This window comes from Mytilus edulis, chromosome 12 (assembly GCF_963676685.1).
Source record: "Mytilus edulis chromosome 12, xbMytEdul2.2, whole genome shotgun sequence".
NCBI classification, from domain to species: domain Eukaryota; kingdom Metazoa; phylum Mollusca; class Bivalvia; order Mytilida; family Mytilidae; genus Mytilus; species Mytilus edulis.
In genome coordinates, this window is record NC_092355.1 from 54,101,776 (window position 1) to 54,123,490 (window position 21,715).

General features: G+C 32.3%; 2 protein-coding genes across 5 annotated transcripts in view; one reads left to right on the top strand and one right to left on the bottom strand.

The window, feature by feature from the left end:
- Positions 1-15: 15 nt before the first annotated feature.
- On the bottom strand, positions 16-9,818 carry LOC139498817 (solute carrier family 22 member 18-like; the record flags this gene model as incomplete). The annotated part of the gene is given in 2 exon segments (XM_071287376.1): positions 16-44; positions 9,545-9,818. Coding segments are annotated over 2 exon segments (224 nt in total), but the record flags the coding sequence as incomplete, so codon positions are not given.
- A 253-nt stretch (positions 9,819-10,071) lies between these two features.
- The window catches only part of LOC139498811 (serrate RNA effector molecule homolog), a 34,790-nt gene continuing 23,146 nt past the window's right edge, over positions 10,072-21,715 (top strand). For 2 of the 4 annotated variants that reach the window (XM_071287368.1, XM_071287370.1), the window contains exons 1-4: positions 10,072-10,152; positions 15,754-15,891; positions 17,792-17,935; positions 21,138-21,248. In XM_071287368.1, coding sequence (XP_071143469.1) covers positions 15,770-15,891; positions 17,792-17,935; positions 21,138-21,248 — 377 coding nt within the window. In that variant the 5' untranslated portion in view covers positions 10,072-10,152; positions 15,754-15,769. Of the gene's footprint in view, positions 10,164-15,753; positions 15,892-17,791; positions 17,936-21,137; positions 21,249-21,715 lie in introns of all 4 variants that reach the window. The other 2 variants (XM_071287369.1, XM_071287371.1) reach the window with 2 other exon arrangements.

Here is a 21,715-nt window from a genome sequence, read left to right on the forward strand (position 1 = left end):
AACCAAACATTACAGGGGTCTACTCCAAGCTTCTTTGTTAAATACTGAATACATAAAAGAATTTAAAATCAGTCTAATTAATTGCAAACGAGAGTCAACTAGTTGATGTTGCGGCACACATATTACATGTTACAAAACAAATGTCTGAGTCCTTAGTAAAACTTATATCATCTTGATTCAATATTTCAATACATGTATACTTGGTACTGAATATAGATTTATTTTCTAACTGATTGTTAATTGCTTAAGCAAATTGTTCTAAACATTGTTTCATGGTTAAATATTAAACTTATTACATCTAACATTTATATATCAAGTATTCTTCAATGAACACCAGAAAATTCACAGAAAACAAATTTGAAAACATGAAATTAAAGGGACATTGAGTGTTACCTAGTCCTATAAATAGTCCCTTGAAATTAACATGAAATACATGTAGTTGCCTATAACCATAATAATTGCTTAATAACACACACTTCATTCGAACTTTGATGGATAGCTGTCTCATTAGCAGTCATACCGACATCTCCTTATTTTCTCATCAGTAAATAATTTTTTTTGTTCAGTCCTTCAGTGTTCTGAGACTTCTCCCCAGGCCGTCTTAGCGTCGCGGTACTGCAAAGTTATATTTTCTCCCTGTGATGCTATAATAATTTCCGCAACGCTATAATTATTTTCAAGATGCTATTTTTCTTGTTTCAATATCGTAAATCCATGTCCTAAATTTTGAACTTTCACCCGAGTCCAGATTACGATCATAAACATATATCACCTTTAATTGTACTACCTTCAAGTCGGACAAGGCAATTAAGAGTGATAAAATATGTGTTAACAGGCCCGTAGCCAGGAATTTCCAAGGGGGGGGGGGGGGGGGGGGGGGGGGGGGGGGCGGTTCGTTGGACTCATGAACTCGACTTTAACAGTCACAATTTGGACAAAACATGACTTTAACAGAGCTTATTTGATTTCAAGGGGGGGGGGGGGGGGTTCGTCCGAACCCCCCTGGCTACGGGTATGGTTAATTGCACTTTGGTTGATAACTGTTTGGATGCTAACACCCCAAGCTGACTCCTTGTAATTTTCCAAAGATGTGGGTCTTTTATAGGTTATGCTTTGTTTTCTAAATGATAATGATTTTTTTAGTGTGTCCTTGTCAAAATCAATATTTCATGTATTTATATATATATAAATATAGTCACTATTTTCCTTTTGCAAAAAACTTTATTTTGATAAATATTCATATCGACTTTGTCCTCTTTCAGAGGTAACACCTGTCTTTTAACACTGGTGTTCTATTGGTTAAGCCTAGCCGGCCTCTAGCTACTAAAATGAAAAACATTGTCAACAAGTATTAGAAAACCAAGTAAAAACATATCCAAATTACAAAAAAAAACTGTAACAAACGCCCACTAACCAGAAATATAGCTAAATATCATCAAGATAATTACCAGATCTGATTTTGATATTCAATAAGATTATTTAAGGTTTACCCGTATTTTTTTTTTAAACTGTTAAGAAGATGACTTTTAATGCATTTTGATTGTTATTTCCACTTTACAAAAATTACAATAATATGGGGACGGAGTCCCCAATAACAGTAGAAAATTTAATAAAAAAAAAATACGGGAAAATTTCCCGAATTTTTCATTGTACTAATGAACTCAAAATCGTTCAAATTTTTTTTGTCGTGTTTTGAAATCCCGGACTGTGCAGAAATGTACAATGTTCTTCCTTTTTCCGGTCTCGTTTGTATGAAACTTTTGAGTAAAATATATATTTATCAGTCTAGTATAAAATAGGAAGGAACGCGCAATACCAATTTCATTTTTAATAATTCCTTGATATGAAAAAACGTTACCTGATGATAGCGTTTCTTTGTTTACATTGCATATGACGTCATAATTTAAATAACGTCACAACTAAATCCCTAACAACAGAACCAAAATCGGAAACGTTACGGTATTTCCGGGTTTTTTTTTAAACAAATACAGACCTTCTAAAATTCAAACTGACCATTATTCCGTGCGTTCGTCGTGTATCGTGCGTGTTGCGTGCGTGCATCGTGCGTGTATCGTGCGTGTACCAATCGTGCGTTCATCATTCATCGTTCCGTGTATTTTCCGTGTAACGTGCGTGCATCGTGTATTCTTAATCGTGTATCGTGCGTGTATCGTGCGCTCATCAAACATTCATTCTTAACCGTGTATCGTGCGTGTATCGTGCGTTCATCAATCATTCATTCTTAACCGTGTATCGTGCGTTCGTCAATCGTGTATAATTGTGTAGATCAGATAACGTGCATTTGTGAAACGTTCATCTCTAATTGTGTAACGTTCATACATTGCGGTTTTTATATGATAGTCGGTTATAGAGCGGTTAAAGTATATGTATATATATATATAATATATATGTATGTTCCGACTTTAAATAAAATTTACAGTCATACTTACTTTCTTGTAGACTCTTAATTAACTTCATCGTACATAACGTTCATACAGATTCATGACTTTTTGTGTAAATATTTTATCATCTGTAAAGATTTTGTGGTTATTCGGTGAATCTTGGCTGGGACTGACACATTTTGATATAATGATACATGTTGTACGTACAAACAATAACATGATATTGACATTTCTACGACAGAAGAGTTAGAATTGGAATTTCTATTCAACTGGACATTTCTACGACAGAAGAGTTAGAATTGGAATTTCTATTCAACTGAGCGAAAATGGACTTAAAAATATACTGTTGGCCAACTGGTATTTGTTAAAAATATTCTGTCAATTAAAAACAAATGTGTTTTTGCAAAATTTAAATGTGGGGTAGCTCCACTAAAAAAATAGAAACTGGAAAGTATGAAAGAAAAGAAGTCCACGAGATGACATGTGTTGTAGCTCTACTATTGAAGATGAACTTCATGTCATTCTAAAATGCCCATTATAGTATAATATACATTTAGTGAACATTTTAACCCGCGGCTATAATTATCAGATAGCGAAAATTTAATATTTTTACGGCAATGTTGCTGCTATAGTCGCCAAAAACACCAACAATATTTTATTGAAAAGAAACTATACAAATCCTTGGTTGTAAATCCTAGGTAGATTATAATTCTTCGCTTATTTTGGCAAATTCCTATGCTACTAAGATATTTCGAAATATTTAAGTTTTGATTAATACCATTATAAATATCATTTTTGTCTTAGTTTCTGATGGTCACATGCACGTTATGTTATTTCATTGAGAAAATACAATATACAAGATTGTCGGGTAAATGTGGATTGCGGATTAAAATGTTAAATGTCAAACATGAATTAACAAATTAAACTGAGGCGAATTAACACGAATATGTATATTCTCTTCAACAGTGTTTGAATTCTCTGTTCTGAATTTCATTTAAACTAAGCTAAAATGTTTTGTGGAAAATTGAATAAAAATAAACATTACATGTATTTGAAGGCATTATTTTAATTAAACAAATATAAGATCACGCAAATATATCATGTATTATTTTAAATTGAGGAACTTTTAAAACTTGAAATTGGATTTACAAGTTTAAGATATAATCTTGTTTTTTGGTTTTTTTTTATTTTTTATATAAATTAGTTAAATATATGGTATTATCATAACAAGTCTTTACTTGAATGGAATAAACATGGAACACTTTCACGGATTCATTTTTCATTGTGTTCATGGTTGCCTATCAATGACACCGTTTTTAATGTATGTCTAAAAGATTATTATCCAAAAAATAATTCACAATAGTACGTTGTTACTGACTAGGTTGGTCCCCTCCGTAAAACATTCAGTATGCCTTCGGAACATACAAATATTAAGGTATTGTCAAGAATTTCAATAACGGCCGGGAAACAAACTAGCTGTTAACCTTCTATGATTATTAAAGAATGACGCATGTTGGTTTTTTTTCTCGGTACGTCTTAACATTGCTAAGGAATCCTTAGTGCACTAAGGCTTTGACTATACAATGCCACTAAGGAATAGAAGGAGTGCTGTTATATGTATTATTTTTATATATCATGTTAGAGATTGATATTTAATGCATAAATTTCACATTTTACAGAAAAATAATCATAAATAAACGAGATATTCAACATTATTTAGACACGTGCCGGTTTTTCTTTGATATGCCGAAAATCAATGAACCGTTTGACACGTACCAAATAACATATGTATATAGCAACTGATTAAACAATGACGATCTTTTTTTTATTTTAAGTGATTTAAAACAATTGTATCGAAAAGATTTATGCTTCAAATATTTAAAAGGAATATATATATTTATAAGTGTTTTGTTTTTATTTTAATTCCGACAAAGATGCGTGTAAATACAAATGGTTTCACTAAAAATATGAGTAAATTCAGAAAACCATCATAAGAAACAGCTACATGTGTATGTTAAGTTTCATGAAATGGATAAGCGGTTCTCAAGTTACAGTGCGACATGCGGACGGACGGACGCCGGACATTTGTATACCATAAAACGTCCCGTCAAAATGTTGACGGGCGTATAAAAAAGCGTAGTGCGCCCGTATGTCAGAAAGAAATCTGATTTGTATGTTTTTTGTCGAGTCTTCAACTTTAGTCGAAAAAGCGAGACTAAGCGATTCTACATTCCGTCGGCGTGTTTGAAATTTTAATGACCGTTTCTTAAACTATCCTGGATTTCTATTAAACTTGGTCAGAAGCTTGTTAATAATCATAAGATAGTATCAAGAAGTTTTAAAACACTTATTAGATTCATAAACTGTCCTGGGTTTTTATCAAACTTGGACAGAAGCTTTTTTCAATCAAAAGATAGTATCAACAGGAATATTTTATTGATTTATTTCCTCATTTTGTTTTAACAAATTGTCTGTTTAACATATTGTATGAGATAATTTATGAAATAATTACTGTGGTGTGTTCATTACTCACTGTTGAAGGCCGTAGGGTGACTTATGGTGAAAACTTCTGTGTCATTTTATTCCTTGCGATGAGTTGTCTCATCCCCAATCATACCACATCTTTTTCTTGTTATCAAAACTTCAACACGTATTTTCAAAAACTTTAAGAACGATTGTACGAATATGTATTGAAACCTCGTAACCAGCTTCAACATGTTCATGTGTGGACAAGTATCATTTGCAAATATTTAAAACACGTATTCAAAATGGCGATTAACTGGAAACAACAAAGTATTAATACCAGAATTTGTGAAAACGCTCCACGAACAACTCAAGCTGACGATTTTGGCGCAATGGAGTGCGATGGTTTATAAAACACGGGATATCTTAATTTAAGTCTACATATGTGCAATTATTATGAGCAGTATATTTGTTTCAATATCAGTATATAAAGCATTTTTTTAATTTGTTTTTTAGGGATGCACCCAGTTGCACCTTTTCATTTAAGATATATTTCCGTGACGTAACCTCGAAAGATTAGTCACATCACTAAAAACAATAAGGGAAATGAAACTTCTTCTCGCATGTTGCACTTTGGGTAATAGTTCTCTTCGACAAAATACTGCCTTGAACTCAATTTTGGTATAAATATAAAGAAGCCAAAATTTGGTTCTGAAATGTATATTTTTGTAAACTCTAAAAGCTAGGTAGCATATCCCTTAATTGATATAGGCTCTTAAATTCGACAATGTTTAGAGACAGTGCTAGGGCTGTTAGCAAGTCAAGGTCACTAAACTCTCATTACCCGTTTAGAGATTTTCTGAAAATACAATGGCTTTTGCCTTATTCGAAACAAAAACATTAGCAAATATAACTGGTGGCCTTCGGCTGTCAATTGTTCTTTTCGGGTTGTTGTCTCTTTGACACATTCCCGATTTTCATTCTAAGTTTTAAAATAACTAAAAATACTATTTACAATTGTCAGTTCAAAATACATTTAAGAAGTCAGTGAGTTGATACATGTTATTTTCTACTGAATTTACTACATCCGTTATTATTACGTAATATATATATTATATAAGTCCTGTGTCCAGGTGGAAATAACGGGCCGTAATAACAATATGTGATTTGTATGTCAGGTGAAAGTGACAACGGGTGGTATGTATACTAAAATGTTTATCGTCTTCCATTATACATGAGGGTGTGAATGGGGGTTTATAGAAGGAAATTATAGACAAAAAAATAAAGAATACAAAAAATAACCAGACAAATGGAAAAGAAAATGATGAGGTACTAGAATATATGGAATAAAGAATGATCGGCAAAAGGTAAAACGAATTATAAAACAAATTGCCTAAAAATATAGAATACAGAAATACTGAATCCCCATTCAGACCCTCATGATCTGACATTTAAAGCTTTAGGACATTTATGGGCATGCGGTACAGTTTTAGACCGACAGTGATTTTTTTTAACAAAATCAATTTGTACATGTGTATATGTGCTAAAAATTATATCTTCATGTGCTAAATTTAAAAGACAAATGGGTTTGAATTATTCGACATTTACTTAATATTTCGGTTTCTTGGACATTTCTGTCCTTTGAGCAGACAGCCTTAACATTTTATGTTTCAAAATATAAAGATATGCAGATTTCGGTAAAGAGATAAGGAATATCTTCGTTACAAAATTGGGTTCTTCCTATATTTGTGTAACAATTCTTTGTTAATAATTGATTTTTGTTAAAAGAAATTGATTTAAGAAAAAACGGTATTTTTGTTAAATATTTATCTAGTTAAAAAAAGTCGTTAATTTCTTCATAATAGTTGGAACAAAAATCTCCATACGGTATCAAGCCAAATTTCTAAAAAAAAGGGAAATATACTATTAAGCTAATGGTTAAATCTCGGAAAATGTTAAAATGCTAAAAGTTTTTAAAAGAAAGAGTTTAATGTCTGCTATTTTAGATTAATTCTGAGAATTGTTTTTGTCTGAAAAAACATAAAACAGAGAGATAAAGAGAATCACAACTAATTGAATAAAATGGAGGATTGAAATGGAGAATGTGTCAAAGAGACAACAATCCAACCAAAGAGCAGAAAATGGTGCGTCTAAACATGGCTTAGGACTCATAACTGCACTAATATGTTATAATACGCTACTAAGGACTAAAAGAGTGATGTGCAGTGTAAACAAATTTCTTATCTAGATTGAGATTGATATTTAATGCATATATTCAAATTTAATCAATAAAAGATCACTGATAATAATTGAACAATGCCTGTGCCGGTTTTCGTTAATTTTTCCGAAAATCACTGAACTAAAAGACACGTGTCAAATTACATAACTGATAACACTATTACCTTAAAAAATGAAAAAAAAAAATAATTATTTAGAGAGGAAAAGTACCCAGACATTTAGATATATTTACCATAAAAATATGTTTTTAAATTTTTAAAAAATCATTTAATATGCATCGGTTTATGATTTAATGAAAACATATAGAAAATTGTTAAGCTGGTTTTTTTTTCAGGAAGGAAAATAATGTTTGCATCGAGAAAAATAGCCCCTCCCCTATAAATGATCATTAATTTACCTAAGTAGGAGCTTAAATTTTGGAATCAAATCGCGAGGCCTGACTGCCATAAACAACAGATTATGAACAGCAAACAGTGGATACACCTATGAAAGACAACGACGGACACAAAATGATTGCAAGTGAATAATTTCAACTACCATTGAGATAGATTTTTCAAATCTCCTTATCAAATTAGACATGCATTTAAAAAAAACCTTGGGATATCTATTACCGTTAGGTTTCAAATTGGAATCAAAAATTGCATTTTCCCAAAGAGTTTTAGGTAAAACCCCGTGAATCTCACCTCCTAGAAATTTGAAGTGTCAGCTAAGATGTTTGAAAATATGTATGAATTTTCTTACATACTTGAAATTGGAAAGGAATATAAACACATTCAGTATGTTTAATTTACAAAAAAAACAACAGACACCAATTGTGTCTTATATTGTTGAAGTCATTTTTACTGAGATCAAAATTTGATTAATTGATTATTCAGTGGTTGTTTAAACGTCCAGTGGCAAACATTTTATGCATATTCAGGACGAAAAGTCGTTTCTGAAGTATATAATGAAGTATTTGGTATTACAAATGTTTAAATTTTCTAATTATTTAGTAAATGTCATTTTCTTAGGTAGTTCTAATTAATTTGTACGAATAAAATTTTTCTGACAAAATAATATCTTTTGCTCTCAATTAACACATACGATTCTGATAACAATGGATAATATAAGGAATTTTGTAACTTAAAAAAAGAAATTATGATTGTTTAATCAGGTGTTACATGTATGTCAGTTCGCTTGTGTCAGTCGGATCACTGATTTTCGGCAATATCAAGGAAAAACCGACACGTTCTAAAGATTGTTCAACTACTCATTTATTGGTGAAATTATAACCTAATATGTCCTGTTGATTAGTATATATGTACAGAACTACAAAAATTTGCAGTGAATGTTAACATAAAAGAATCAAATAATTTCTGCTATGCTTGTAGTGAAAACGAAAACAGCTTACAATATTTTTTAGATATATACATATATAATCGTTTATAAAATGTATCCGTCAAAGTGAAAAAATATATAACATGTAAAAATACATAGATCATTCATTTATTGCAATCAATTATATCAAACATATTAGTTAAAATAATTTCTAGAACCAGTCACTCTCTGTAGATATAATGCGTCGGACATTGTATGCATAAAAATAAAATCTCGATTTTTAACTGTATGAAATATAATTAGTAAGAGTTTCGCGGAACACAATGTCTCGCCTTCGTTTGCCGTAAACTTGAACTCTCAGGTTGAGGCTGAACAAAATCAAGACACTATATTTTGATTGTTATGAGCTTCTGTCCAAGTTCAAAAATATTTCCGGTGCCTATAAAATAGCCGACTTTAATTAAGTTATTTGAATCTGAGCTGGCAAAATAGCATATTATCTATTATGGTGGTATCGGCAAAACAGCTACAAGTATTGCCTTTAATGAAAATGCATATCCATTTTAAATACTATTCTAAATAAAATAGCTTTGAGAATCGTGTAAAAAGCATTCGTTGTTCAGTCGTCAATGAATCATTCAACGTGCGTGTATCGTGCGTGTATCGTGTATTTATCATTCATCGTGCATCGTGCGTGTATCGTGCGTTCATCATTCATCATTCATTTTGCGTTAATCCTCCGTGTAACGCTCATCGCTCATCGTGCGTGTATCGTGTATCGTGCGTGTACTGTGCGTGTATCGTGCATTCACCGTGCGTGTATCGTGCATTCACCGTGCGTGTATCGTGCGTGTGGTCAGTTTGAATTTTAGAAGGTCTGTATTTAAGTTACAAAAAAATAATTCATACAGACGTCGTCCCCATTTACAGGTAATGCCTGGCTCATATTATTGTTAACCTAATCAAAATTTTCTAAAATTATGGAAACGAGAAATATCAATCATAATCTTCAAATCTACATGTATGTCCTATATATTGACATGCAGTATGTTCCTTTTAATACAAAAGAAACATTGGCTCCACAATTCTTGGCCATTCAACCTGTAAGAATATAAAATAAATACCGGCAATGTGCCTGTCTGAATCCAGAAACATGTTGAATACAAAAAAATATTGATGTGAGTGACAAAAACAGCTTTGTTGAACCTCCAACCAAACACTTTGACTTCGTCAGGCTTTTCTGGTGGCATCTCTTGTTTCATCTCAGGCGACTTATCGTCGTCTGATGCTCTGGATTTCTCTGTCATTCGATTTTTCATGTGTTTCCAGTATGTTTACCGAGAATAGTGGATAATGTTTTGAACCAAAAAACACGTCAATCTTTTTGTCAATGTAAGTTTTTTTCTTTATTTTACCTCTCTAATTTATGCTGTTATAAAACATCTAAATGAAACAGAATTATAAAAAAAAATTATTTTAAATTAAGACGAGGACGGAGTTCTATGTGATTCCGGTACAGATTGTAAGTCGGAATAAATAAATCATAGATTGATATTGTAATGCAATATGTAACAATTCAGAATTATTTATTCAGAAATTAATTCTTTTGGATTTTTTTGATTCACAAACAAGGTTTAAGAAGGTTTATTTATTTTTTTCAAAAGTTCCGTCCGGAATTCGTTGCCATTCCATACTTTTTCCACAATTATTACATTCATAACAAAGCGGCGAGGTAAGCGTTAGGTGTGACATCTAAAGTTGTGGTTTTCTTTGTGATCAAAAGACAGTGTGCTGTTTGACAATATACATTTCAAATTAAAATCCATTATTTTATCAATTGCAATGAAAGACAGTCCCATGTAATGTGATGAATTTGATAATTATTGCCATTCGCATGGTTCGGCAAATGACCTTGCCCTTTTTCAGTTTTTGTTCCTTTTGTATGAACTGAGAAATTCGACAGTTAAAGCCAATCCTGATGATTGATATGATTATCAATAAATTCATCAAAACCAGCCATGAGTTAGAAAATTATTTCTTTATGTCATTAGAGTTTTCTTTAGATTATTTTCATTTTTATCGAATCATGCATAATTTTGGCCGGTAGGTCTTTTCATCACCGAACACCGCGGAATACCACCGAACACCCTAAAAGTTTATTATTTTGTCTTTTATCGTTATAAATGTGACTTTAATATAATATTCAAGTTATTTATTCAACAAATCAGAAGATTAAAAGTCCAAATATCTACTGAAAACAGAAAGGAAGAGCCTTATAACACCCTACTTTTTAAACTCTGCAGACCCCCCATGGACACCTAAAATATTTGTTTTCCATTTTTTTCTTCTATCTGTTCTATAGCATAGTTGTTCCAATAATAAGAAAAAGAGACAAATATCAAAATCTAACCGATGAAAGGAGATCTGATCACTAATTTTGAATATATATTTTAATAACACACACTATGTAATCCAAAAATTTGATGAATCCGGAGACGTTTTTTTTCTTATATTGATTATCGATTTAAGGTAGCAATACACAGTTAGGAGTTTAGTTTCGCATTTTGGCCCCTGTGGATTTTTCAAATAGGAAAGTTATTGTGTAATAAAATTCATTTTTAGACAGCTGAGTGCTAATTTAGACTTCAAAGGTGGTTTATAAGTGCATCAAGATTATATTTTACATGTTTTATGGGCTGTTTTCTGTTTGACAATCCGTATTTTCATAGCTAGACCGGCCATCGGTCCAGAAATTAATGTAATGTTTACAAACACTTTTTTTCCACACGAAGTTTTTGACGCAATTTTACAAAAAAATGAGATAAAAGAGATTTTCCTTGGATTTGCTGAATGATATATGTACACAGTTTCAGAAAAGGTATTACTTCAAGCGATTGAAATTCTACTTTTAGCCAAATTTTGGGGAAATATGTGACATCTTTTCCCCCCTTTTTGCAATATTTTATAACAAATAAATGCAGATTGTTGCCATGGATACACCCAAAAGAAATTATATTTTACCATTTAATATACTGGATATACATGATATAAAATCTATGGAAGATTCTGATTACATACATATGCCCATATATGACACAAACAGTAAGCTTGATATTGCAAGAAAGCAATGAAAAGGGGATGGTAAAATTTATAAGGGCAAATTTTAATATTTTTGCCTAACTGTTTATTGCTACCTAAACATAAAAATTATGCCCATAAAAATCTAAAAATTGATTAAAATATACATATTTTTATTTATTCTATCGTTTAATTGTTTAATATCACAGTTTTTAACCGGATTTTTGTGACAAAAATGTCGGTTATTGATTTGGGGATGTACGGCGGCCGGGCAGTCAGGCAGTCGGGCGGGCGGCAATCAAATGTTGTCCGTGCATTAACTCATGAACTGTTCAGCCAAAGCTTTTAAAATTTTAATATGTTGTTACTGACAACTAAATGAAGGTCAAGTTCAATAATGGCGATTTTGACTTTTACCGTTCAGGAGTTATGGTTCTTGAAAGATTGAAAAATTGAGTTTTCAGTCGTGTCCGTGCATTTACGCATGAACTGTTCTACCAAAGCTTCCCAAATTTTAATATGTTGTTACTGATGACAAAATGGAGGTCAAGTTCAATAATGACGATTTTGACCTTTACCGTTCAGGAGTTATGGTTTTTGAAAGGTTGAAAAATGGTGTTTCCAGTCGTGTCCGTGCATTTTCTCATGAACCATTCAACCAAAGCTTTTGAAATTTTTATATGTTGTTACTGATTACAAAATAGAGGTCAAGTTCAATAATGACGATTTTGACTTTTACCGTTCAGGCGTTATGGTTCTTGAAAGATTGTAAAATGGCATTTCCATTCACCTTGTTGCATTTACTCATGAACCATTCAATCTAAGCTTTTCAAATTTTAATATGTTGATACTGATGACAAAATGGAGGTCAAATTTGATATTGATGATTTTCACTTTCACCATTCATCAGTAATGGTTCTTGTGATATTGCCAGGACACAAATAAATATTAATAAATCCGGTTTGCTGTCGTTGTGACAGCCTCTTGTTCTTAGTTGTTGGCGTTTTTTGGGGTATTCTGCAGTGTTCGGTGGTGAAAAGACCCACCCTAATTTTGGCCATTTTGGGTTCCAATTTACTGCAATATCAGTTCTCCAACGAACTACTCAAGTAGCTTGTATTGTGCAAAGTATTTACACACCAACTGCAAGTTTGCATTTACTTCCCTGTGCAATGCATACATAGTTATATCATTCACCAATTTTGTTGCATGAACTGCTTTATTGTGCCATGAAACTGAAAGATTTTTCTTTATTCTAATTTCAAAATGAAGGTACATTTTACAACCAATACAGTGATCTGGAAGGTTTTTTTCACTATGGGCCCAGGGCCCCTCAAAAATAAATTCAATGGGCCATTTTAAAAAATAATGAGCCATGTTGTCAAATGAGTGGGCCATTTGAATTGACTTCTGTAAAAATAAAATATCAGTATATTTTGGCAAAGGTGTTGATACTTACCTTTATAAATAAAATCATGGATATTGTTCCTGTGATTTTGTAATTTCAATTTCAATGAATATACAATAACTTCTTCCAACCCCAACAATATTTTTAAAAGTCAACCTTTAATTACAATGTTTAAACTGGTACTGTTGCCTTGTTCATGTTCATGTTTTTTTGTACATTAAATTTGGGTCTTCGTCGATACCATACTTATTCCAGACGTTCCGTATCAGAGGACATTTCAGGCATTTCCTCTGCACTTCTTGTATTATCATAACTTCATCACGGTGACAAGAATAACAGTATAAAGTACCATTAATTCATAGAACATAACAACAAATCGCTGAAGTCATGTTTACAATGTGAAAACGAGCCAAAGACCAAAAAATGACAAGGACAGTTAAGGTTCATGTGGACCCTATGGTTAAAATGGCCGTATTTTCACCTCAAAATTTACTCTGAGTAAAGACAAACCTGCGCATCTGTAAAAGATTTCAGGCATAGCATGCCCTAGATAAATGAATTTTAAATATGTTTTATGTTTTAGAAAAGTAAAAACTTACCAGGATTTTGCCGTGCACTTTTTTTCATTTCTCCAGAAGGTGCCAAAATAAACTAAGTTGGGAAACAGGTTTGAGAACTTCCCCACAGGTAAAAATTAAAGTGAGCATTTTTAATTGACATGGACATTAGATGGACAATAGATAACTGCCAATAATTGGTTATTTAAAATGTGTACCTGAGTGGACCATATCAAGGTAAACTCAACTGTTTGTTAATTTTATCGTCTTCTGCAGAGACGAAAAAAAGTGTACGGCAAAATCCAGTTGAGTTATGAATTTTCTAAATTTGATTTTCATACAATGCATTCGAATTCTATTTAAACTAGGGCATGCTATGCCTTAAAACTTTTCCAGATGCACAGGTTTGCCTGTACTGAGAGAAAATTTTGAGGTGAAAATACGGCTATTTTAGCCATAGGGTCCACATGAACCTTAAGCGTCTTTTATGGAGACAAAAACTATATTCCTAAAAAGTCTTTGGGGTTCTTCAATCGAAATAATAGAAAGCTTAACTAAATGTTATTATTAGAGTTAAATCTTGTCTGTACTAGCCAAATTTCACAAATTTAAAGTTGTTTATAAAAAAAATATATCATGAATGATGGTCAATTACATTTTTCGGGTTATCAATTAGACCACATGGTTCCATTATTACAATAGGAAAACACCGAGACGTTAAATCACATGTTTCTTTTATGATAGGGAAGGCTTAAATTAAAATATTGTTTGTTTGCCCTTTACCGACCGACCCTATAAATTCGTTCCGCCTGAAAATCTTTTATTTGTATTTACCAGCAAGATTTTATTTTATTTTATTTTTTCATTCCTACCAAAAATCTTATATTGGTATTTCCCACTCAAAACTTTTTTAACGGAATCCTCGGGTTTTATCTTTAACGTAAAAGGTCAAGTCCGTTTGGTATCACGTAAGCGTTTGACATGAACAGTTGCATTTGAAGTTTCAAAGCATTTGCTTGAAATCAATGTTGAACGCTTCCTGAAATCATGATATGACGTACGTTACTCTGTACCTTTATACTTGAAGAGCAGGGTTTATTTACAAAAAAGTTTGTTTGATACAAAATTATCAACGTGTGTACAAACTATTTTGTAAACGGACGTTGTATTCTATGGAGGGATGGCCTTTTGTGATCCGCAGATCAGGATGATTATGTTAACGATGCCGCTATATTATTTATATCTGACATGAACCAAAGGTGACAAAACCCTGTAAAGTGGAGAATATTTGGCAGTAAAATCGCCAAGTTTTCCATACAGATCATTTATAAATGCGATGTAAAATACTTGACAATTGAGTTTTAAGTCTTGTAGCATTTTTATTGGAAACAAAGGCACACGAAATTTTAAACACTTTAGGGACTTTTTCTACTAGTAATGTACGTCTGCCCGGACATATCTTACCAGTACAAAGTTATCTCTTACAGGTAAGCATTCAAGGTATGTAGAACATAAGTGCAAGTTCAAACTCTTTAAAGTTCCAGGCATATAAACGTTGAAGATATGCGGCTCAGCTCTATATTTTGATATTTGAAAACAAAATAGTAGTGCATATGAATTAGCTTCACATTCTATTCTACGTGATATTTTTTTTCTTCAAAACTAATAGTCCCAGAAAACTTATTTGCAAAAGCAAAACAGACAAAAATGGCATTATGCAGATTTTGTATCTATAAAATGAAATATTATACCTACCAGCCTACCCATGACAAAAAATATACCGAGCCAAGTTATTTTTTTGGGGGAAAAAATAAAATATTTTACCTACCTACCTACCCTGTTTCAAAACATAGGGTCGGAAAAGGGCAAACAAACAATATTTTAATTTAGGCCGAAACACCCGAGACGTCCCAAAAATATATAGTGCTATTATTGGAGGAACATTACACAGTTGTGTACACACACATGGCGGCACGGAACATGATCGGCAATTCATTTGAAGATATCTAAACGTTTCAAAACGAAGTGAAAAATATCGTGCGCCATGTGGGCCCTTACATTTGTCACTGTATGCGCCATTTCTTGTCAATATGCGCTATAGGCGCAGGGCGCACGTCCTTCCCTATCACTGCCAATAAGTAAGGAAATGTCAATAGTATATTTGGCGACACTTCTACATATTGTAAGACAAGCTTAATCTTATTTACTGCCAATTTGTTGATTAATACCACTTTAATATAGAAGTTACCATAAAAAACATTAATACAATTAACTATATATTTACTTTCAGATAAATCCTTTATAAGATGGGCGATAGTGATGATGAGTACGATAGACGTAAGGGAAGAGATAAGTTCAGGCGTGAAAGAAACGACTATGAAAGAAGAGACGACAGGAGGAGGGATCCAAGGGCCTGGGAACATGATAGGTAAAATTGATGATTCGTTTAAAAAAGAGAGAGTTGCTTCCTCTGCATAGATGCCAACCATTACAATTTTTCCGTAATTTTTCCGATTGTGCAATCATAGCTACGCTATTGTGGTCAATGTCGAATAGTTAGGGATTCTGAGTCATTGACGTTCAATTTTGTAAAAACGCAGATTTTTATCATTACTTTTCCAACCTGGTCCTTTATTTAGAAACCACCAATGTAATGTTTCCAGTTTCTTGGAAGTTATCTACCTATCACTTGGTGACTAACTGACTTCAAAAGAGGCAAATTTGCATTTTATGAAGTAGCTTTCCCCCTTTCTCTACCTCTCCTTGACAAAGCGAAAATGTACGAGTCGAGAACATCTGAACAAATAATGAATGGAATACATACTACAGATAACATCAGGGTTTCCCCTGGGTCAATTATTTTTTTCGCCACCTCTTTCGCCAAAACAATATATTTTTCGCCACTTTATTATTTTTTTCGCCAAGTAACATAACTATATTCACTGCATGTATTTTAAACAACTTTTCTAAATGAGGGGGCCACTTTACTTTTAATAATAAAGAAGATATAAGTCCTGGAATATAACAAAATTAATGGCCATGTTTTGATTATATAATACCAGTATAGTTCGTAGGGAAAGTTTCTTTAAAAGAAAAATACTGATGTGGCTTTTTGTACTAAGAAGTGGTTTTTACAACAAAAGAAAAGCTTTTATCACATGAAATTGATCCCTCATTTTATGTGGTCATAACATTGAAGAGCTACTCTCATTCGAGGGGTTGTTCCCAACCTTTTGGATAGATTTCTTCATAACCACAGTTTTCTTTTCTTGACCATCGTAAATGAAAAAGTTGAGACGTAAAACTAAGCTTGAAACACGTGTGTCACTCAAACGACTTTAAAGTAGTCTCCCTGATCAATTACCTATATTAAAGTCAAAGGATAATTAAAGTTTTAAATCGCAGATTTTTCTTGCTTTTGAACATTTTTCGCCACAACAACTGCTTTCTTTTATAAATTATCTTTAAAAGGAGAGGAGACGTCAAAGAGTTCTTCAAACACGTGTGTCGCAAAGTGGTAAATAAATTCTGTATGTGACATTTAGCGGAAGCCATTTAACCATATCATTTTGTCAATCAATTCAATCAACACCTTTATTAATTAGTCCTTTGTTGTCGATAGCTATAAAATGCAATCAGCTGATTATTGATTTTCTGTCCAAATCTTAATGAGGTCTAGGTGAATTCCGAGTATTGTCTGATCGGGTAAAGTCCGAGAAATTCGCAAAAAAGTAAATAAACAAGATGGAGGAAAATAAATCATTCTATATATTTCTTTCGCCAAATTCTTTCGCAAATGACGAATTTTTATCGCCACAATTATTATTTTTTCGCAAATTGCGAAAATGGCGACCGCCAGCGGAAACCCTGGATCTACATGTTTAACGAAACATTGCCATTATTTTTAACGAAACATGTTAGTGCACATCACTTTGCAACCACTCATCAGTATTTTTTTTTTGTTAAATGCACGTTTTGAATGATTACAGAAAATTTGATAGATTGTTACTGATTGTGTCAAAAGGGGGTTGGCATCTATGCCCCTGTAAATTAATGGTTCTAGGCTTTATTTTGATAGGGGGGGGGGGGGAATTGAAAGTAAAAAAAAATCTGGTAACATCTTTTTGGAGGCAAATTTTGGTTCTTGTGATTGTCACATTAGCAAATGTTGCTTTCAATATGAAAAATAAAGTTTAGTTATTCCATTTGTATCAAGCATTTACTTGAAGAAAAAATGTGTTTAAGAACATGAAAAACCTCTCAAGCTCGAGGATTGTGTTTAAAAATTTATTAATTTAAGCATATTCATTATTTATTTTTTATTAAAGATCGAATCGATCCAGCTGGGGTGGCAGTAGAGATAGAAGAGATCCGTACAGAGAATATGACACACATAGACGAGACAGGGCATACAGTCCACCCCGAAGAGACATGAGTCCTCCACATGCTAAGAGAATGAGGAGAGATACATGGTTTGTAAATTATGGGGATACTTTGATTTGTAGTACAATTTACTATTATTAAAGATGACAATAAGAAGCATCCTTTCTAGAGTTTATTTATAGTTTGCTAGTGAGTTAGTAAATTGAGTGTACACATTACATGTAATAAATTCCACAAAATATGTCTCTATCATTACAATACTCTTAATGGTTAACCATGGGGTAAAATGTAGATTTTGGCTTATAACTCTGAAACCAAAGCATTTAGAGCAATTCAGACTTGGGGGGGTAAATTGTTTTGCAAGTCAAGATCTATCTGCCCTGAAATTTTCAGATGAATCCAACAACCGGTTGTTGGATTGCTGCCCCTGAATTGGTAATTTTTTGGAAATTTTGCTGTTTTTATGCCCCACCTACGATAGTAGATGGGGCATTATGTTTTCTGGTCTGTGTGTCCGTCCGTTCGTTCGTTCGTCCGTCTGTCCCGCTTCAGGTTAAAGTTTTTGGTCGAGGTAGTTTTTGATGAAGTTGAAGTCCAATCGACTTCAAACTTGGTACACATGTTCCCTATGATATGATCTTTCTAATTTTAATGCCAAATTAGAGATTTTACCCCAATTTCACGGTCCACTGAACATAGAAAATGATAGTGTGAGTGGGGCATTCGTGTACTGAGGACACATTCTTGTTGGTTATTATCTTGAATATTATTATAGATAGAGATAAACTGTAAACAGCAATAATGTTCAGCAAAGTAAGATCCACAAATAAGTCAACATGACCAAAAAGGTCAGCTAACCCTTTAAGGAGTTATTGCCCTTGATAGTCAATTTTTAATAATTTTTGTAAATTTTAACAAAATATTTTCCTCTGTTACTAATGGGCCAAGTTCATTATAAATTGAGATAATTGTAAGAAGCAAGAATGTTCAGTAAAGTAAGATCTACAAACACATCACCATCACCAAAACACAATTTTGTCATGAATCCATCTACGTCCTTTGTTTAATATGCACATAGACCAAGGCGAGATTTGTTTGGCGAGGCATCATAATCTGTATCACACATATTATTAAATATGCTAATTTTAATGTACAACTTCACAATAATTTTAAACGCATAACTGATAAATGGATTCATAGCTGTCATTAAAAAAAAAACTGGGGAAAGAAAAAAAATCAGAAATAAAAAAAAAAACATAGAGACTAACAGAGATGGGACTTTTTAAGACTTTATATGTTTTCAAGTTGCAGTTTATGGAAGTTAAAATATGGATGAAATAAAGTTACCAGTTAAAAACTATGTAAAATTTTAATAGAACTGTTTAATCAAATTGTAAACAAAATACAAGTCCTATAAATCATTGCATTTTACATGTCCAGTTTAAGAAAATACAAAAATTTGCTTATCTTGAACAAGATATTTGTCCAACTTTTAATTTAGTTTGTGCTAATTAGATAAATTTTCACATGTCTCATTAATCTTTTATCATACATTGTCCTACAGCTATACTCAATTGGAAATTGCAATAAAAACAAACCTTAATTGGTTGCCTATTCAAAGTTGACAAAAATCACAATAATAACAAAAGATCATAATTCAGGATTAAAGAAAAGTATAATATTACTTGAATGGGCGCATTTCATTTGCGCCAATTTTTAAAAAATCAAACCTTTCATTTGCGCCACAAGGTTATATATCATTTGCGCCAAAAAAAAAGCCCTTCATTTGCGCCATTTTACAGGTATAACAGGAAATATAACGGAAAAGTTAAATATTATTTACGATTTATTTTGTTTTTTGTTTGTACATAACTCCCCCTGGATATATGTGTGAGTTCATACTCATTTCTAATACAAAACTGAGAGTCACTAAGATTATAATTATATATATAGTGTTCATACATGTCATATGACCAGTATCTCTAACTGATAGCAGATGCATAAAATTTGCTGATTATGTTTTGGAAACTTATATAAGCCCGGAATCTAGATATCACTGTCATTTTGGGCTGCTACACCCACTGCTAATTTCAAACGAACCAACAATGGACCGGAGTCATTCCATGCACATTTTAATGAACAATTTTATTCAAAACATCCAAACATGTTTATTTATGTTGACGTTGTAAAGAAAATGTTTATGTTTAATTTATACTATTATTACCTGTATTTCTGAGGAATATGTTTCTTCATTATTAAAAGACTTTTTGATTTTTTTTTTATGTTTTATACTATTATTACCTGTATTTACCTGTACTTACCTGTAATATTGGCGCAAATGAAAGATTTAGTTTTTGGCGCAAATGAAATATGGTTTGTGGCGCAAATGAAAGATTTTTTTGGCACAAATGAAATGCCAATTGGCGCAAATGAAAAGCACCGACTTGAATATAACAGTTATTATCAAATATATATTTGTACATCTTTAAATTGTGAATATATGTACAATATCTTTTACTAAGCCAGTACAATATATTTTACTAATTGTATTATATGTCTCTTCTTTGGGCTATAAATGATGACTTTCCAATACTGTAACAGTTTAATTTTTTCTGAAGTATACAAATCAATTTACATGCTTTATAAAGTAAACCAAACTATCTTAACATGTAAATATTTATTAAATAAGAATAACAAAATTGTTCATTCATTGATCATAAACACAGTTTAAGATTTTTTTTTCATTGTAATCAAAATGTAATCAAAAAGTAATCAGGATTACAGGGTATTTTGAAAGTAATTGATTAAATTAAATTACATGTAATCAGATTTTTGGCTGATTAATGATTACAATGATTACTTAAAAAATTGTAATTAATTACAGCTGATTAATGATTACAATTACAATTACCCCAAGTCTGGAGACTAAATGCTGATTTCTTTAACCCCTCCCCCAAATGTAGGTTTTGTACACTTTGGAAAATTGATTGACAATTATCATGATTATGGATGACCTTTAGGTAATATTAATGATATAATATGCTTAGGGCTATTCCAGAAAAAAATGTATGGGGGGTTGGGGGGGGTTGGAAGGCAGTTTTTGTCAGCACCCGCCACCCAGACAATTGTAATTGAAAATTATAGTGCATTATAGTGTGAAAAGTTGCTCTGATACCCATCACCTATGTATTATTAATATAATGTGCCTTCCAACCCCCCCCCCCCCCCCCCCCCCCTGCATTTTTTTCTAGAATAGCCCTTACACTACTACATATTGATTTATCACTGCAGGGATGAAGGAAGTGCTTACCCTGGATACAGCTATAATGGTCCACCTAGTGGGGGAGCCAGTGGTAATGGACCACCTTTACCAGACCCAGATGGACATCCGGGTCAAAATAGGTAAGAACGATACCATTTATCAGTATTTAATTATAAGAAGATGTGGTATGAGTGCCAATGAGACAACTTTTCATCCAAGTCACTATTTGAAAAAGTAAACCATTTTAAGTATGGTCTTCAACACAGGGCTTTGGCTCACAATGAACAGGAAGCTAGTTTGGAAGAAGTGACATATATCAGACCAAAATGGTTTTCAGGGACCAAAAAAAGGTTAATTTTATAATGTTGGTGCATTACTTGGTAAAAGGAGAAACACTGGGTTTGTGTGATGAAAAATTAAAAATCCTTGCAGGGATTGACATATGCAACTTTAAGCTTATTTGATGAATTAATTCACCTAAAAAACTTTTGTGTTGTGACACCAGGTGAAATTTGGATATACCCGTATAGAGAGAAAAAAAGATTTTTACTTAGTTTTTATAGAACTTGTATTTTTAACCGGATTTTTGTGACAAAAATGTCAGTTA